Source organism: Anomaloglossus baeobatrachus, chromosome 7 (genome assembly GCF_048569485.1).
Source record: "Anomaloglossus baeobatrachus isolate aAnoBae1 chromosome 7, aAnoBae1.hap1, whole genome shotgun sequence".
Classification (NCBI taxonomy): domain Eukaryota; kingdom Metazoa; phylum Chordata; class Amphibia; order Anura; family Aromobatidae; genus Anomaloglossus; species Anomaloglossus baeobatrachus.
In genome coordinates this window covers 302,025,614-302,044,901 of record NC_134359.1, presented here as the reverse complement: position 1 = coordinate 302,044,901, position 19,288 = coordinate 302,025,614, and the positions used below count along the sequence as shown (strand labels likewise).

The window sequence follows — 19,288 nt, the reverse complement described above, 5'->3', positions numbered from 1 at the left end:
CAGAGGGGGAGGGAGGGAGGGAGCGACCCGAGCGCAGAGGGGGAGGGAGGGAGGGAGCGACCGAGCGCAGAGGGGGAGGGAGGGAGGGATGGAGCGACCCGAGCGCAGAGGGGGAGGGAGGGAGGGAGCGACCCGAGCGCAGAGGGGGAGGGAGGGAGGGAGCGACCCGAGCGCAGAGGGGGGAGGAGGGAGGAGGGAGACCGACCCCGAGCGCAGAGGGGGAGGGAGGAGGAAGGGAGCGACCCGAGCGCAGAGGGGGAGGGAGGGAGGGAGCGACCCGAGCGCAGAGGGGAGGGAGGGAGGGAGCGACCCGAGCGCAGAGGGGGAGGGAGGGAGGGAGCGACCCGAGCGCAGAGGGGGAGGGGGGAGGGAGGAGGGAGGGAGCGACCCGAGCGCAGAGGGGGAGGGAGGGAGGGAGGGAGCGACCCCGAGCGCAGAGGGGGAGGGAGGGAGGGAGCGACCCGAGAGCGCAGAGGGAGGAGGGAGGGAGGGAGCGACCCGAGCGCAGAGGGGGAGGGAGGGAGGGAGCGACCGAGCGCAGAGGGGGAGGGAGGGAGGGGAGCGACCCGAGCGCAGAGGGGGGAGGGAGGGAGGGAGCGACCCGAGCGCAGAGGGGGAGCTAGGGAGGGAGGGAGGGAGCGACCGGAGCGCAGAGGGGAGGGGAGGGAGCGACCCGAGCGCAGAGGGTGAGGAGGGAGCGACCCGAGCGCAGAGGGGAGGGAGGGAGCGACCCGAGCGCAGAAGGGGAGGGAGGGAGCGACCCGAGCGCAGAGGGGAGGGAGGGAGCGACCCGAGCGCAGAGGGGAGGGAGGGAGCGACCCGAGCGCAGGAAGGAGGAGGGAGGGAGCGACCCGAGCGCAGAGGGAGGGAGGGAGGGAGGGAGCGACCCGAGCGCAGGAGGAGGAGAGGGAGGGAGGAGCGACCCGAGCGCAGAGGAGGGAGGGAGGGGAGCGACCCGAGCGCAAGAAGGGGAGGGAGGGAGCGACCCGAGCGCAGAAGGGGAGGGAGGGAGGGAGCGACCCGAGCGCAGAGAGGGGAGGGAGGGAGCGACCCGAGCGCAGAAGAGGGGAGGGAGAGGAGCGACCCGAGCGCAGAAGGGAGGAGAGGGAGCGACCCGAGCGCAGAAGGGAGGGAGGGAGCGACCCGAGCGCAGAAGGGGGAGGAGGGAGGGAGCGACCCGAGCGCAGAAGGGGAGGGAGGGAGGGAGCGACCCGAGCGCAGAGGAGGAGGGAGGAGAGCGACCCGAGCGCAGAAGGGAGAGGGAGGGAAGGGGGAGCGACCCGAGCGCAGAAGGGGAGGGAGGGAGGGAGCGACCCGAGCGCAGGGAGGGGAGGGAGGGAGCGACCCGAGCGCAGGGAGGGAGGGAGGGAGCGACCCGAGCGCAGGGAGGGAGGGAGGGAGCGACCGAGCGCAGGGAGGGAGGGAGGGAGGGGAGGGAGCGAGCGACCCGAGCGGAGGGAGGGAGGGAGGGAGGGAGCGACCCGAGCGCAGGAGGGAGGGAGGGAGGAGCGACCCGAGCGCAGGGAGGGAGGGAGGGGAGCGACCCCGAGCGCAGGGAGGGGAGGGAGGGAGGGAGCGACCCGAGCGCAGGGAGGGAGGGGAGCGACCCGAGCGCAGGGAGGGAGGGAGGAGAGGGGAGCGACCCGAGCGCAGGGAGGGAGGGAGGGAGGGAGCGACCCGAGCGCAGGGGAGGGAGGGAGGGACGGGAGCGACCCGAGCGCAGGGAGGGAGGGAGGGAGGGAGCGACCCGAGCGCAGGGAGGGAGGGAGGGAGCGACCCGAGCGCAGGGAGGGAGGGAGGGAGCGACCCGAGCGCAGGGAGGGAGGGATGGGAGCGACCCGAGCGCAGGGAGGGGAGGGAGGGAGCGACCCGGAGCGCAGGAGGGAGGGAGGGAGCGACCCGAGCGCAGGAGGGAGGGAGCGACCCGAGCGCAGAGGGGGTGGGAGGGAGCGAGCGACCCGAGCGCAGAGGGGGGTGGGAGGGAGGGAGGGAGGGAGGGAGGGAGCGACCCGAGCGCAGAGGGGAGGAGGGAGGGACCGACCCGAGCGCAGAGGGGGAGGGAGGGGAGGGAGCGACCCGAGCGCAGAGGGGGAGGAGGGAGCGACCGACCCGAGCGCTGAGGGGGAGGGAGGTAGGGAGGGAGCGACCCGAGCGCAGAGGGGGAGGGAGGGAGGGAGCGACCCGAGCGCAGAGGGGGAAGGGAGGGAGGGAGCGGAGCGACCCGAGCGCAGAGGGAAGGGAGGGAGGGAGGGAGCGACCCGGAGCGCAGGGAGGGAGGGGAGCGAGACCCGAGCGCAGAGGGGGTGGGAGGGAGCGAGCGACCCGAGCGCAGAGGGGGGGTGGGAGGGAGGGAGGGAGGTAGAGCGACCCGAGCGCAGAGGGGGAGGAGGGACCGACCCGAGCGGCAGAGGGGGAGGGAGGGAGGGAGCGACCCGAGCGCAGAGGGGGAGGGAGGGAGAGCGACCGACCCGAGCGCTGAGGGGGAGGGAGGTAGGGAGGGAGCGACCCGAGCGCAGAGGGGGAGGGAGGGAGAGGAGGGAGCGACCCGAGCGCAGAGGGGAAGGGAGGGAGGGAGGGAGCGACCCGAGCGCAGAGGGGGAAGGGAGGGAGGGAGGGAGCGACCCGAGCGCAGAGGGGAAGGGAGGGAGGGGAGGGAGCGACCTGAGCGCAGAGGGGGAGGGAGGAGGAGGGAGCGACCCGAGCGCAGAGGGGGAGGGAGGGAGGGAGCGACCCGAGCGCAGAGGGGAGGAGGGAGGGAGGGAGCGACCCGAGCGCAGAGGGGGAGGGAGGAGGAGGGAGCGACCCGAGCGCAGAGGGGGAGGGAGGGAGGGAGCGACCCGAGCGCAGAGGGGGAGGGAGGGAGGGAGCGACCCGAGCGCGCAGAGGGGGAGGGAGGGGAGGGAGCGACCCGAGCGCAGAGGGGGAGGGAGGGAGGGAGCGACCCGAGCGCAGAGGGGGAGGGAGGGAGAGGAGGGAGCGACCGAGCGCAGAGGGGGAGGGGAGGGAGGGGAGCGACCCGAGCGCAGAGGGGGAGGGAGGGAGGGGAGCGACCCGAGCGCAGAGGGGGGAGGGAGGGAGCGAGCGACCCGAGCGCAGAGGGGGAGGGAGGGAGGGGAGCGACCCGAGCGCAGAGGGGGAGGGAGGGAGGGAGGGAGCGACCCGAGCGCAGAGGGGGAGGGAGGGGAGGGAGCGACCCGAGCGCAGAGGGGGGAGGGAGGGAGGGACCCGAGTGCAGAGGGGGAGGGAGGGAGGGGAGCGACCCGAGTGCAGAGGGGAGGGAGAGGGAGGGAGCGTAGGGAGGGAGAAAGTGCAGAGGGAGACGGGGTGGCGTCCCCCTTTGGTCGCTGATGTCTGCTCCTCATCGCTGTTGTCCCCTTCACAGGTCAGATGTCCCCAGATGGAGCCCCGAGGGCGAGAGTCACAGAGCCGCCAGCTTCCATTGGACTAATTACAAACTGCTGCTTGACCCCGCGCTCCGCAAAGCCACACAGAAGGTTTACCGCTACGATGGAGTGCACTTCAACAGCACGGTAAGTGGCGCCCGAGCAAGGTCACTGGGGAGGGGTATAATGTAGACACGGCTGTATCGGTGGATGTGGCTCTGTATTGGTGATTACAGCTGTGCCCTGGTGGTCTCGGCTGTGTGTGTGGAGCTCCTTTCCCGGGGGTCTGGGCTCTTTGGGGATGTGTGGAGCTCCTTTCCCGTGGGTTCTGGGCTCTGTGTGGAGCTCCTTTCCCGTGGGTCTGGGCTCTGTGTGGAGCTCCTTTCCCGTGGGTCTGGGCTCTGTGTGGAGGCTTCTTTCCTGGGGGTCTGGGCTGTGTGTGTGGAGCTCCTTTCCTGGGGGTCTGGGCTGTGTGTGTGGAGCTCCTTTCCTGGGGGGTCTGGGCTGTGTGTGTGGAGCTCCTTTCCTGGGGTCTGGGCTGTGTGTGTAGAGCTCCTTTCCTTGGGTTCTGGGCTGTGTGTGTAGAGCTCCTTTCCTTGGGTTCTGGGCTGTGTGTGTAGAGCTCCTTTCCTTGGGTCTCTGGGCTGTGTGTGTGTGGAGCTCCTTTTTCGGGGGTCTAGGCTGTGTGTGTGGAGCTCCTTTCCCGGGGGGTCTCGGCTGTGTGTGTGGAGCTCCTTTCCCGGGGGTCTAGGCTGTGTGTGTGTAGCTCCTTTCCCGGGGGTCTAGGCTGTGTGTGTGGAGCTCCTTTCCCGGGGGGTCTAGGCTGTGTGTGTGGAGCTCCTTTCCCGGGGGTCTCGGCTGTGTGTGTGGAGCTCCTTTCCCGGGGGTCTAGGCTGTGTGTGTGTAGCTCCTTTCCCGGGGGTCTAGGCTGTGTGTGTGGAGCTCCTTTCCCGGGGGTCTAGGCTGTGTGTGTGGGAGCTCCTTTCCCGGGGGTCTAGGCTGTGTGTGTGGAGCTCCTTTCGCGGGGGTCTCGGCTGTGTGTGTGGAGCTCCCTTTCCCGGGGGTCTCGGCTGTGTGTGTGTGGAGCTCCTTTCCCGGGGGTCTCGGCTGTGTGTGTGGAGCTCCTTTCCCGGGGTTCTGGGCTCTGTGTGTGGAGCTTCTTTCCCGAGGGTCTCGGCTGTGTGTGTGGAGCTCCTTTCCCGGGGGTCTCGGCTCTGTGTGTGGAGCTCCTTTCCCGGGGGTCTAGGCTGTGTGTGTGGAGCTCCTTTCCCGGGGGTCTCGGCTGTGTGTGTGGAGCTCCTTTCCCGGGGGTCTGGGCTCTTTGGGGAGCTTCTTTCCCGGGGGTCTGGGCTCTGTGTGTGGAGCTTTTTTCCCGGGGGTCTGGGCTCTGTGTGGAGCTTCTTTCCTGGGGTCTGGGCTCTGTATGTGGAGCTCCTTTCCCGGGGGTCTGGGCTCTGTGTAGTGGAGCTTTTTTCCCGGGGGTCTGGGTTTCTGTGTGGAGCTCCTTTCCTTCGGTTCTGGGCTGTGTGTGTGGAGCTCCTTTCCCGGGGGTCTAGGCTGTGTGTGTGGAGCTCCTTTCCCGGGGGGTCTCGGCTGTGTGTGTGGAGCTCCTTTCCCGGGGGTCTAGGCTGTGTGTGTGGAGCTCCTTTCCCGGGGGTCTCGGCTGTGTGTGTGGAGCTCCTTTCCCGGGGGTCTCGGCTGTGTGTGTGGAGCTCCTTTCCCGGGGGATCTAGGCAGTGTGTGTGGAGCTCCTTTCCCGGGGGTCTAGGCTGTGTGTGTGGAGCTCCTTTCCCGGGGGTCTAGGCTGTGTGTGTGGAGCTCCTTTCCCGGGGGTCTAGGCTGTGTGTGTGGAGCTCCTTTCCCGGGGGTCTAGGCTGTGTGTGTGGAGCTCCTTTCCCGGGGGTCTAGGCTGTGTGTGTGGAGCTCCTTTCGCGGGGGTCTCGGGTTGTCTGTGTGGAGCTCCTTTCCCGGGGGTCTCGGCTGTGTGTGTGTGTAGCTCCTTTCCCGGGGGGTCTCGGCTGTGTGTGTGGAGCTCCTTTCCCGGGGTTCTGGGCTCTGTGTGTGGAGCTTCTTTCCCGGGGGTCTCGGCTCTGTGTGTGGAGCTCCTTTCCCGGGGGTCTAGGCCTGTGTGTGTGGAGCTCCTTTCCCGGGGGTCTAGGCTCTGTGTGTGGAGCTTTTTTCCCGGGGGTCTAGGCTGTGTGTGTGGAGTTTCTTTCCCGAGGGTCTCAGGCTGTGTGTGTGGAGCTCCTTTCCCGGGGGTCTGGGCTCTTTGGGGAGCTTCTTTCCCGGGGGGTCTGGGCTCTGTGTGGAGCTTCTTTCCTGGGGGTCCTGGGCTCTGTGTGGAGCTCCTTCTCCTTGGGTTCTGGGCTGTGTGTGGAGCTCCTTTCCCGGGGGTCTAGGCTGTGTGTGTGGAGCTCCTTTCCCGGGGGTCCTGGGCTCTGTGTGGAGCTCCTTTCCCGGGGGTCTGGGTTCTGTGTGGAGCTCCTTTCCTTGGGTTCTGGGCTGTGTGTGGAGCTCCTTTCCCGGGGGTCTAGGCTGTGTGTGTGGAGCTCCTTTCCCGGGGGTCTAGGCTGTGTGTGTGGAGCTCCTTTCCCGGGGGTCTGGGTTCTGTGTGTGGAGCTTTTTTCCCGGGGGTCTGGGCTCTGTGTGGAGCTCCTTTCCTTGGGTTCTGGGCTGTGTGTGGAGCTCCTTTCCCGGGGGTCTAGGCTGTGTGTGTGGAGCTCCTTTCCCGGGGGTCTCGGCTGTGTGTGTGGAGCTCCTTTCCCGGGGGTCTGGGTTCTGTGTGTGGAGCTTTTTTCCCGGGGGTCTGGGCTCTGTGTGGAGCTCCTTTCCCGGGGGTCTGGGCTGTGTGTGGAGCTCCTTTCCCGGGGGTCTAGGCTGTGTGTGTGGAGCTCCTTTCCCGGGGGTCTAGGCTGTGTGTGTGGAGCTCCTTTCCCGGGGGTCTCGGCTGTGTGTGGTGGAGCTCCTCTTTCCCGGGGGTCTGGGTTCTGTGTGTGGAGCTTTTTTCCCGGGGGTCTGGGCTCTTGTGTGGAGCTCCTTTCCTTGGGTTCTGGGCTGTGTGTGTGAGCTCCTTTCCCGGGGGGTCTCTGCTGTGTGTGTGGAGCTCCTTTCCCCGGGGGTCTCGGCTGTGTGTGTGGAGCTCCTTTCCCGGGGGTCTCGGCTGTGTGTGTGGAGCTTCTTTCCCGAGGGTCTCGGCTGTGTGTGTGGAGCTCCTTTCCCGGGGGTCTCGGCCCCCGGTGTTGAGGAATGTGCGCTGAGATTCTCTCTCCTTTTCCAGGACGGATCGTATCTTCCAGTCGGAGACGTGCGGGACCCTCGGCAGCACCGTCTGTGGAGCAAACCCCGAGATGTGTCCCTTCCTGTTCCCAAATTTAAGGTACCTGACCTGGTTGACTCCTCGGAGGGCTCTGGCCTCTCCCATGGTTGGGTTTTCCGGGTCCTCACCGCCGCCTTCTCTCCTTTTCCCTCCAGTTTGATGAGTTTTACGTCGGGCAGCTCCCGCAGAAGGAGGTCACCTTCGCCCACCTGAACGACAACGTGCGCGAGCTCTTCCTGAAAGAAATGTGCCACAAATTCGGGAACGTGGAAGATGTGGAGATCCTGCTGCACCCAAAAACACCGCAAGCACCTGGGCCTGGCCAAGGTCCTGTTCTCCAGCTCCCGAGCCGCGAGGGAGACGGTCACCCACCTCCACAACACGTCCGTCATGGGCAACATCATCCACGCAGAGCTGGACACCCGAGGTACGCGGGGCACGGGGGCTCGTCCGGTGTCTGGGGGCCCGTCTGGGGGATCGTCCGGGGTCTGGGGGCTCGTCCGGGGTCTGGGGGCTCGTCCGGGGTCTGGTGGCTCGTCTGGGGGCTCGTCCGGGGTCTGGGGGCTCGTCCGGTGTTCTCCCGTTAATAGTTTTGGGTTTCAGGGTCAGTATAGTAGATGCGGATTGGACGGTGGTGGGGGGCTCACTGACGTCTGCCACGGGGGACCCTGCACTGATTGCGCCTCCATCGTTTTCTTACAGGTCAGCAAAGACAGAAATACTAACGACCTGATCGTGAACGGATCCTACAACCCCCCAGACTGTCCCCACCACCGGCCGGTGGGCGCAGGAGAGGCCTCCGGAGCCTGTGAGCATTCACTGCGGAGCGCGGGGTCTGTGCGGTCCCTGAGCCGTCCGCTACATAAACCTCTCCTCTGTCTCAGGTGGACTGCCGGCGCCGCCCGTCCAGTGACACCACGCTGGTTCCTGGCAATGGGACACCATCTTCTCAAGACCTCGGCTCCACCTACAGCCAGTACAACCCCATCCCTCAGCTCCTCGCAGGGCACCCCATACACTCCGAGGGCCGGGACGCCCTACTCTCAGGACTCTGCCTATTCCAGCAGGGTGAGACCTCGTCATATCTAGATAGACTGTGGCATCGGGTATACACCGGGGGTATATATAATATATGGGGGCGGCACTGGGTATACACCGGGGTATTATATAATATATGGGGGGCGGCACTGGGTATACACCGGGGTATATATAATATATGGAGGGGCAGCACTGGGTATACACCGGGGGTATATATAATATATAGGGGCGGCACTGGGTATACAGCGGGGTATATATAATATATGGGGGCAGCACTGGGTATACACCGGGGTATATATAATATATGGGGGCAGCAACTGGGTATACACCAGGGTATATATAATATATGGGGGCGGGCACTGGGTATACACCGGGGGTATATATAATATATTGGGGCGGCACTGGGTATACACCAGGGTATATATAATATATGGGGGCAGCACTGGGTATACACCGGGGTATATATAATATATGGGGGCGGCACTGGGTATACACCGGGGTATATATAATATATGGGGGCGGGCACTGGGTATACACCGGGGTATATATAATATATGGGGGCGGCACTGGGTATACACCGGGGTATATATAATATATGGGGGGCGGCACTGGGGTATACAACGGGGTATATATAATATATGGGAGCGGCACTGGGTATACACGGGGTATATATAATATATAGGGCGGCACTGGGTATACAGCAGGGTATATATAATATATGGGGGCGGCACTGGGTATACACCGGGGTATATATAATATATAGGGCGGCACTGGGTATACAGCAGGGTATATATAATATATGGGGGCGGCACTGGGTATACACCGGGGTATATATAATATATGGGGGCGGCACTTGGTATACACCGGGGTATATATAATATATGGGGGCGGCACTGGGTATACAGCGGGGTATATATAATATATGGGGGGCGGCACTGGGTATACAGCGGGGTATATATATAATATATGGGGCGGCACTGGGTATACACCGGGGTATATATAATATATAGGGCGGCAGCTGGGTATACACCGGGGTATATATAATATATGGGGGGCGGCACTGGGTATACACCGGGGTATATATAATATATGGGGGCGGCACTGGGTATACACCGGGGTATATATAATATATAGGGCGGGCACTGGGTATACACCGGGGTATATATAATATATGGGGGGCGGCACTGGGTATACACTGGGGTATATATAATATATAGGGGCGGCACTGGGTATACACTGGAGGTATATATAATATATGGGGGCGGCACTGGGTATACAGCGGGGTATATATAATATATGGGGGCGGCACTGGGTATACAGCGGGGTATATATAATATATGGGGGTGGCACTGGGTATACACCGGGGTATATATAATGTATAGGGCGGCACTGGGTATACAGCGGGGTATATATAATATATAGGGCGGCACTGGGTATACACCGGAGGTATATATAATATATAGGGCGGCACTGGGTATACACTGGGGTATATATAATATATGGGGGTGGCACTGGGTATACACCGAGGTATATATAATATATAGGGCGGCACTGGTATACAGCGGAGGTATATATAATATATGGGGGGCGGCACTGGGTATACACCGGGGTATATATAATATATAGGGCGGCACTGGGTATACACCGGGGTATATATAATATATATGGGGGCGGCACTGGGTATACACCGGGGTATATATAATATATGGGGGGCGGCACTGGGTATACAGCGGGGTATATATATATATATAGGGCTGGCACTGGGGTATACAGCAGGGTATATATAATATATGGGGGCGGCACTGGGGTATACAGCGGGGTATATATAATATATGGGGGCGGCACTGGGTATACACTGGGGTATATATAATATATAGGGCGGCACTGGGTATACAGCAGGGTATATATAATATATGGGGGGCGGCACTGCGGGTATACAGCGGGGTATATATAATATATGGGGGCGGCACTGGGTATACAGCGGGGTATATATAATATATGGGGGGTGGCATCGGGTATACTGTGGTTAGCGGCAGCACTGTGACATCGGTATATACCATACACCGATGGTCTCTGTCCGGTGACCCCCAGCTTTGGTCTGTCTGGTTATACTGGGGGTTGCAGAGCGGCCGCACTGGTGGGGGCTTCGGGAGGAGGTGGGGGGGATATGTTCAGTGCTGCCGTATTCTCTGGGTCGTGGAGACAGAGGAGCTTTCTCCTATGTTGTGGACGGGGTCTCTTTCTGCTCCGGTATCTGTGGGGGTGGGGTCCGGTATCTGGGCGGGGGCGGGCGGGGGGGGGTCCGGTATCTGTGGGGGGGGTCTGGTATCTGGGACGGGGCGTCCGGTATCTGTGGGGGGGGTCCGGTGTCTGGGGTCTGGTGTCTGGGGGGGGGAGGGAGGTCCGGTATCTGTGGGGGGGTCCGGTATCTGTGGGGGGGTCCGGTATCTGTGGGGGGGTCCGGTATCTGGGCGGGGGTCTGGTATCTGTGGGGGGGTGCGGTATCTGTGGGGGGTCTGGTATGTGTGGGGGGGTCCGGTGTCTGGCGCTGTCTCCTCACCCTCTCCTCCTCTCCTCCTCTCCTTGCAGGCAGGGACCCCCAGCCATTCCAGCTCCCAGGACTCCTCAGGATATAAGTCTCGGCGGCACGAGAACAGCACTGGCGATTCCTACTCCCGCCGGTCCGGGCACCACTACTCTCCGGCCACGTCGTCCTCCTCCACGTCCACGTCCTCCTCCTCACAGCATGACAGCACCCACAGACGTTACCACCGCCACCAACACCGCTCCTCCCCGCAGTCCTACCGCTCCCGCCACCGCAAGCCTCCCCCACCCCCAGAAGACCCGCCCGTACACCGCTTTCCTGGGACTCCTCCGCTGCCCACTCACCCCCGCCTCTGCCTCCCGATGACCCTCACCCTGACCGGGGACTACAGAATGGCCCACCCGCCCCTGCCTCCATCCCCACCCTCCTCCTCCGTACCGCACACCCTCCTCCTCCACCCTCCGAAGGCTGGGAGCCTCCACCGCCGCCGCCCCCGCTGCCAGCCTGCTCCCCGCCCCCGTCACCCCGCCCCGGATCGTGTTCCCCGCTTCCTGACGGTATCTCGGAGGAGCCTGCCGTTCACCCAGCACAGCAGCAGCCTGGACTCCCGAATCGAGGCGCTCCTGAAGGAGCAGCGCTCCAAGTTCTCCTTCCTCCCCTCCGACACCGAGGAAGAAGATGAAGGCACGGCAGAGGGCGCCGGGCAGGAGGCCGCAGTCCACGAAGAAGTCCCACCGCCTGCGCACGGCCCCTACACCCCTCCTCCGCCCGCCAGCTTCGAGGATGTGTCGGCAGAGGCCATTCTGAGGTTCGGCGACCTCGGCAGGACGACGGCAAACGGGCAAGAACGGGTAAGACGCCAAATCATTTGTTACTGATCGTAATGGATGGACGGAGATCTGCTCAGACCTGACCAATCCATCTTGCAGAGCGGCGATCCCTCCGCTCAGACCTGACCAATCCGTCTGCAGAGCGGCGATCCCTCCGCTCAGACCTGACCAATCCGTCTGCAGAGCGGCGATCCCTCCGCTCAGACCTGACCAATCCCGTCTGCAGAGCGGCGATCCCTCCGCTCAGACCTGACCAATCCGTCTGCAGAGGGGCGATCCATCCGCTCAGGCCTGACCAATCCGTATGCAGAGGGTGCGAACCCTCCGCTCAGGCCTGACCAATGCCGTCTGCAGAGGGGCGATCCCTCCGCTCAGGCCTGACCAATCCGTCTGCAGAGGGGCGATCCCTCCGCTCAGGCCTGACCAATCCGTCTGCAGAGGGGCGATCCCTCCGCTCAGGCCTGACCAATCCGTCTGCAGAGGGGCGATCCCTCCGCTCAGGCCTGACCAATCCGTCTGCAGAGGGGCGATCCCTCCGCTCAGGCCTGACCAATCCGTCTGCAGAGGGGGCGATCCCTCCGCTCAGGCCTGACCAATCCGTCTGCAGAGGGGCGATCCCTCCGCTCAGGCCTGACCAATCCGTCTGCAGAGGGGCGATCCCTCCGCTCAGGCCTGACCAATCCGTCTGCAGAGGGGCGATCCCTCCCGCTCAGGCCTGACCAATCCGTCTGCAGAGGGGCGATCCCTCCGCTCAGGCCTGACCAATCCGGTCTGCAGAGGGGCGATCCCTCCGCTCAGGCCTGACCAATCCGTCTGCAGAGGGGCGATCCCTCCGCTCAGGCCTGACCAATCCGTCTGCAGAGGGGCGATCCCTCCGCTCAGGCCTGACCAATCCGTCTGCAGAGGGGCGATCCCTCCGCTCAGGCCTGACCAATCCGTCTGCAGAGGGGCGATCCCTCCGCTCAGGCCTGACCAATCCGTCTGCAGAGGGGCGATCCTCCCGCTCAGGGCCTGACCAATCCGTCTGCAGAGCGGCGATCCCTCCGCTCAGGCCAGGCGCTCTGCGGAGACCCGCGGGGGCAGATTCCTGATTCCAGTCCTCTGATTGCTCTCTGTGGATAGAAACCTTTTGTGTGTAACATCCAGAGACCCCTCCATGGCCCGAGGGTTGGTCACAGCGCCTCCAGTCTGTGCTGCGCCTGATCCTCTGTTACAGTGTGTCGGTGCAGGACACGCAGCATGGTCTGTGGGTACACTGGTAACAAACCCTCAGCTGTGGGAAGGATGCGGCTCGTGCTGGGTCTTCAGCATCCGGACGGGAGATTGTTCCACTGACAGCAGCAGGGGTCTAGAAAGACGGGGGGGGATACCGTTTTACCCCTCACTGTCCAGGCTGTGCCCTATTGCCCCCTGGGTGGTCTATGTACATTAAAGGGCCGGTGCGTATAAATGAAGGCTCTTGAGGCATAAGAGCATTTGCCAGGGTAATGGGGCCGATGAGGGAAGCTTTTATTGTGCGCACCCCACACTTCTTCTGTGAGTGCAGCCTGCAGTGTAAAGAAGGGAGGGTTTCATTCTCGTTGTCATGACTACATGCAGCCGGACCGTAGACAAAAATCCTAAAAACCCTCCATGCTTTATACTGCAGGTGCCATTCCAGAGAATGTGTAATCTTATGAGAAGCTGTAAGGCTGTGCGATTGCTCTCTGGTGTCATGTGCTTGCTGGTCTGTATAACACCCTGCTTATTTTGCTGTCTCACCTGAAGTGCCGCCCCGGCCTCTTGCGCTCACGCGGCCGTCGCGCGCCCTCGCATACACGGACGGCTTCAGGGAACCGCACGTACTAACCAGTCAGCGGCAGGGAATCCGGAGGACCCCGGGGCCGCGACGCCTGCAGCCGACAGGACTGTTTATGTTTCTACCTCGCAGACTTGTTTTTTTTGTTTTTTTTTGTTTAGCGGTTGTGCCCCTTTAAGGCGGGCGGTCCTGCTATTTTTCACCTTCCACCGCAGCGGAGCGGCCATTGTTTCTTGTGTCCTTATTTATGTGGAGATTAAATATGTGTCTGCCTGAAATGTGTCGCGTCCTGAAGAAGTCCGCCGCCGCCTCCGTCCACACCTGCGCCGGGGGATAAAACGGAGGCCTTAAAGGGGGCAGAAAAACGAAAGGATCCTGCGGTCACCCGGACGGAGGAGGAATCGTGCTCTGAAAGTGGTGAGGCGTGGGTCACACCGAGCTGCCGCGGTCCTGGATGTGTCACTACACCTGAACCATCCGCCATGTCACCCTGCAGGAGAGCTGACGCGGGTGAGGGGGGGCGGCAGCGCCTCGCAGATGGCACACAAGACCACCAGGCTTCCCCTCCGTTTTGGGTGATTCGTAGAGGACTCTGCTGCAATTCGGCGGCCCAGGGTTTAATCCTGGCAAACAGTCAACCCAAGCATCAGCCAAACCCTCCATCTTATGGGACTGGATTGTTCACGGGGGCCCTAAAAATCATCGGCGCGAGGGCAGCACGTTGCCCCTTGTGTGCTCCTGACAGCCCGCACGCCACACGGGAAGCGATCAGCGGTAAATCCGTCACTTCTCTCCATGTGGTCTGTAGCCGTCCATGTACCGGGCATTAATCAAGGGCCGATCCGTCTACGGTAATGGCACCCGGACTAGTAAGTGATAGGTCATGTTTTCATGCCAGGGGACAACCCCTTTAAAGGAGGAGGCTTCTTTTCCCCCTCCCAACATTTCTGTATTTTTGTAATTGGGGATGAATTAGAAATGTTTCATCTTAAGTCTTCTACATCCTCTCTATCACACTACATACAGTGCCTTGCGAAAGTATTCACCCCCCTCTGACTACATGCAGTGCCTTGCAAAAGTATTCACCCCCCTCTGACTACATGCAGTGCCTTGCAAAAGTATTCAGCCCCCTCTGACTACATGCAGTGCCTTGCAAAAGTATTCAGCCCCCTCTGGCTACATACAGTGCCTAGTGAAAGTATTCAACCCCCCCTTCCCTCCCCCCCCCACCCCCCCCCCCCCCCCCCCTTGAATTTTTCACCCTTTTCCCACATTTCAGGCGTCAAACATAAAGATAAAATGTGAATGTTCTGGTGAAGAATCAACAACAAGTGACACAATTGTGAAGAGGAAGGAAATCAATTGCTTATTTTACACTTTTATAAGAAATAACTGAAAATTGGGGCGTGCAATATTATTCATCCCCTGTAAGTGAATACTTTGTAGCGCCCCCTTTTGCTGCGATTACAGCTGCAGTCTCTTGGGTATGTGTCTATCAGTTTTGCACATGGAGAGGTGAAATTCTCGCCCATTCTTCCTTTGTAAACAGCTGGAGCTGAGTGAGGTTGGATGGAGGTGTTTGTGAACAGCAGTTTTCAGCTCTTTCCACAGGTTCTCGATTGGGTTCAGGTCTGGACTGTGACTTGGCCATTCTAACACCTGGATACGGTTATTCCACTGTAGATTTTGCTTTATGTTTGGGATCATTGTCTTGTTGGAAGACAAATCTCCGTCCCAGTCTCAGGTCTTTTGCAGACTCCAACAGGTTTTGTTCAGGAATGGTCCTGTATTTGGCTCCATCCATCTTCCCATCAATTTTAACCATCTTCCCTGTCCCTGCTGAAGAAAAGCAGGCCCAAACCATGATGCTGCCTCCACCATGTTTCACAGTGGGGATGGTGTGTTCAGGGTGATGAGCTGTGTTGCTGTTACATATCGTTTGGCATTGTGCCCATATAGTGTGATTTTGGTTTCCTCTGAGCAGAGCCCCTTCCTCCACATGTTTGGGGTCTCCAGGGGGCTTGTGGCAAACTTTAAACAACACTTTTTATGGATATCTTTGAGAAATGGCTTTCTTCTTGCCACTCTTCCATAAAGGCCAGATTTGTGCAGTGTAGACTGATTGTTGTGCTATGGACAGACTCTCCCCCCTCAGCTGTAGATCTCTGCAGATCATCCAGAGGGATCATGGGCCTCTTGGCTGCATCTGCTCAGTCTTCTCCTTGTGTGAGGTGACAGTTTGGATGGAGGCCGGGTCTTGGTAGATTTGCAGTGGTATGATGCTCCTTCCATCTCAATATGATTGCTTGCACAGGGCTTCTTGGGGCGTTTAACGTTTTGGAAATCTTTTTATAATTAAATCTGGCTTTAAACGTCTCCACAACAGTATCCTGGACCTGCCTGTTGTGTTCCTTGGTCTTCATGATGCTCTCTGCGCTTTACACAGAACCCTGAGACTATCACAGAGCAGGGGCATTATACGGAGGCTTGTTACACACATGGGCTTATATTTATCATCATCAGTCATTTAGGACAACAATGGATCATTCACAGATCCTCAATCACCTTCTGGAGGGAGTTTGCTGCACTGAAAATAAAGGGGATGAATAATATTGCACGCCCCAATTTTCAGATATTTATTTTTTATAAAAATTTACAATAAGCAATAAATTTCCTTCCTCTTCACAATTGTGTCACTTTTTGTTGATTCTTCACCAGAACATAAAGATAAAATGTTAATGTTTGAAGCCTGAAATGTGGGAAAAGGTTGAAAAATTTAAGGGGGGACGAATACTTTCACAAGGCGCTGTAACAGAATGAGCCCGTCCTCAGCTCTGTACACTCCCTGGCAGAAGTTTTGTCGCTTATCCATGTTATGTAAATAAAAGCTTATAACCTGACTTTAAATTCATCCATTGGTTTTATAAATTACTCTTTTAAAAGCTGAAACCCTCCCAAATTTGGTTTAGGTTATGAAAATAAAGTTGCTGCAAAGCTGAAATATTGATCATTTAATGAGCACAGAAAGGTCAGATTTTGGGAAGACAAAAGTTTTGTCGCCCACAGAAAGTAATGTGAAATTCAAACAAGTAATTACCTTCTAATACAAAGCTATGTTGCATAACATTGGAGAATGAAGTTGTGGTGCTATTAGAGCCATATGTAATATTTTGTGTGACTTCCATGAGCTTGAAGGACGGCATCCATGCGGTTCAACAATGATTCATACAAGTTATTGATGAAGTCATCAGGAATAGCAGAGAATGCATCTTACATGCCTCCCAGAGCTCATCTAGACTCTTTGGTTTTGTCTTCCAAGCTTCCTCTTTCATCCTACCCCAAACATGCTCAATGATGTCCATCTCTGGTGACTGGGCTGGCCAGTCCTTGAGCACCTTGATCTTCTTTGCCAGGAGGACCTTTGTTGTAGAGATGGATGTATGAGATGGAGACCATCCCGCTGAAGAATTTGACTCCTTTTATGATTGGGAATGTAAGAGGTAGCAAATACTTCTTGTTATTTTAGGCTATTGATATTGCTTTCCAGCTTGCAAATGTTTCGCACACCCCCATACTGAATGTAACCCCACACCTTGATCTTTCCACCACCAAACCTAACTGTTTTCTGGATACATACGGGCTCCAGTAGGTCTCCTGCAGTATTTGCGGCGGCTGTTGTGTAATTCAACTGCAGATTCATCAGAGAAATCCACCTTCTGCCACTTTTCCAGCGTCCATCTGTTTAGCAGCTGTGGGACATTTAATTGCCTTTTGTTTAGTGCTGGCTTCTGGGCACTGATTCGACCATGGAGGCCATTTCGAGACAGAATCCTACAAACTGTTCTAATTGACACAGGAACTTTGAGGTGACCAGGCCTCCTGGAGCTCTGCTGCAGTGGAAGAGGGCCTGGCCTTGGATTTTCTAACCAACAAATGTTCCTCCTGAGCAGTTGTCTTGCGGGGTCTGCCGGACCTGGGCTTGTCAAAAACATCTCCAGTCTCTTCAAATCTTTTTTTAATTCTTTGTACTTGACGCTGAGACATATTAAAGGTGTCAGCCACCTTTGCAGTGGATCTGATCTTCAGCCTCTTGATAATCAAGGCTTTGGTCGCAGGGTGGATTTTTGGCATGTTGTCAGAGGACAAGTTGCAGTTCAACTGAAGGTCTGGGGTGCTGGGTTTCTTTTTATACACACCCACTAATTAACCAATCATTTAGTGAGCACAGGTGAGGATGTAAACTAGGATTGGGTGCATTATATGACCAGGCGACAAAACTTTTGTCTTGCCAAAATCTGATCTTTCTGTGTTCATTAAATGATCAATATTTCAGCTTTACAGCTTTCAAAAGAGTAATTTATAAAACCAATGGATGAATTTAAAGTCAGGTTATAAGCTTTTATTTACATAACATGGATAAGCGACAAAACTTCTGTCAGGGAGTGTATGTCTTATCACTCTTCTCCATCCTTTATATATCACAGTACATAGCAGAATGAGCCCGTCCTCAGCTCTGTAGCTCTTATCTCTCTTCTACATCCTCTATATATCACAGTACATAGCAGAATGAGCCTGTCCTCAGCTCTGTATCTCTTATCGCTCTTCTCCATCCTCTATCACAGTACATAGCAGAATGAGCTCGTCCTCAGCTCTGTATCTCTTATCGCTCTTCTCCATCCTCTATATATCACAGTACATAGCAGAATGAGCTCATCCTCAGCTCTGTAGCTCTTATCTCTCTTCTACATCCTCTATATATCACAGTACATAGCAGAATGAGCCTGTCCTCAGCTCTGTATCTCTTATCGCTCTTCTCCATCCTCTATATATCACAGTACATAGCAGAATGAGCTCGTCCTCAGCTCTGTATCTCTTATCGCTCTTCTCCATCCTCTATATATCACAGTACATAGCAGAATGAGCTCATCCTCAGCTCTGTATCTCTTATCGCTCTTCTCCATCCTCTATATATCACAGTACATAGCAGAATGAGCCCGTCCTCAGCTCTGTATCTCTTATCACTCTTCTTCATCCTCCTATATATCACAGTACATAGCAGAATGAGCCCGTCCTCAGCTCTGTATCTCTTATCGCTCTTCTACATCCTCTATATATCACAGTACATAGCAGAATGAGCTCGTCCTCGGCTCTGGATCTCTTATCGCTCTTCTCCATCCTCTATCACAGTACATAGCAGAATGAGCCCGTCCTCAGCTCTGTATCTCTTATCGCTCTTCTACATCCTCTATATATCACAGTACATAGCAGAATGAGCGCGTCCTCTGCTCTGGATATCTTATTGCTCTTCTCCATCCTCTATATATCACAGTACATAGCAGAATGAGCCTGTCCTCAGCTCTGTATCTCTTATCACTCTTCTCCATCCTCTATCACAGTACATAGCAGAATGAGCTCGTCCTCAGCTCTGGATCTCTTATCGCTCTTCTCCATCCTCTATATAATCACAGTACATAGCAGAATGAGCCCATCCTCAGCTCTGTATCTCTTATCGCTCTTCTACATCCTCTATATATCACAGTACATAGCAGAATGAGCTCGTCCTCAGCTCTATCTCTTATCGCTCTTCTACATCCTCTATATATCACAGTACATAGCAGAATGAGCTCGTCCTCGGCTCTGGATCTCTTATCGCTCTTCTCCATCCTCTATCACAGTACATAGCAGAATGAGCCCGTCCTCAGCTCTGTATCTCTTATCGCTCTTCTACATCCTCTATATATCACAGTACATAGCAGAATGAGCTCGTCCTCAGCTCTATCTCTTATCGCTCTTCTACATCCTCTATATATCACAGTACATAGCAGAATGAGCCCGTCCTCGGCTCTGGATCTCTTATTGCTCTTCTCCATCCTCTATATATCACAGTACATAGCAGAATGAGCCCGTCCTCAGCTCTGTATCTCTTATCGCTCTTCTCCATCCTCTATATATCACGGTACATAGCAGAATGAGCCCGTCCTCAGCTCTGTATCTCTTATCGCTCTTCTACATCCTCTATATATCACAGTACATAGCAGAATGAGCCCGTCCTCGGCTCTGGATCTCTTATTGCTCTTCTCCATCCTCTATATATCACAGTACATAGCAGAATGAGCTCGTCCTCAGCTCTGTATCTCTTATCGCTCTTCTCCATCCTCTATCACAGTACATAGCAGAATGAGCCCGTCCTCAGCTCTGTATCTCTTATCACTCTTCTCCATCCTCTATATATCACAGTACATAGCAGAATGAGCCCGTCCTCAGCTCTGTATCTCTTATCGCTCTTCTCCATCCTCTATATATCACGGTACATAGCAGAATGAGCCCGTCCTCAGCTCTGTATCTCTTATCGCTCTTCTACATCCTCTATATATCACA

General features: G+C 57.4%; 1 protein-coding gene across 1 annotated transcript in view; it reads left to right on the top strand.

The window, feature by feature from the left end:
• SETD1A (SET domain containing 1A, histone lysine methyltransferase) overlaps positions 1 to 19,288 on the top strand; it is a 59,144-nt gene that overhangs the window by 6,866 nt on the left and 32,990 nt on the right. The window contains 14 exon segments of the mRNA XM_075319840.1: positions 3,383 to 3,530; positions 6,661 to 6,759; positions 6,855 to 7,001; positions 7,003 to 7,126; positions 7,402 to 7,421; positions 7,423 to 7,452; positions 7,454 to 7,507; positions 7,584 to 7,679; positions 7,681 to 7,767; positions 10,327 to 10,623; positions 10,626 to 10,664; positions 10,666 to 10,722; positions 10,725 to 10,850; positions 10,852 to 11,133. Coding sequence (XP_075175955.1) covers positions 3,383 to 3,530; positions 6,661 to 6,759; positions 6,855 to 7,001; positions 7,003 to 7,126; positions 7,402 to 7,421; positions 7,423 to 7,452; positions 7,454 to 7,507; positions 7,584 to 7,679; positions 7,681 to 7,767; positions 10,327 to 10,623; positions 10,626 to 10,664; positions 10,666 to 10,722; positions 10,725 to 10,850; positions 10,852 to 11,133 — 1,606 coding nt within the window.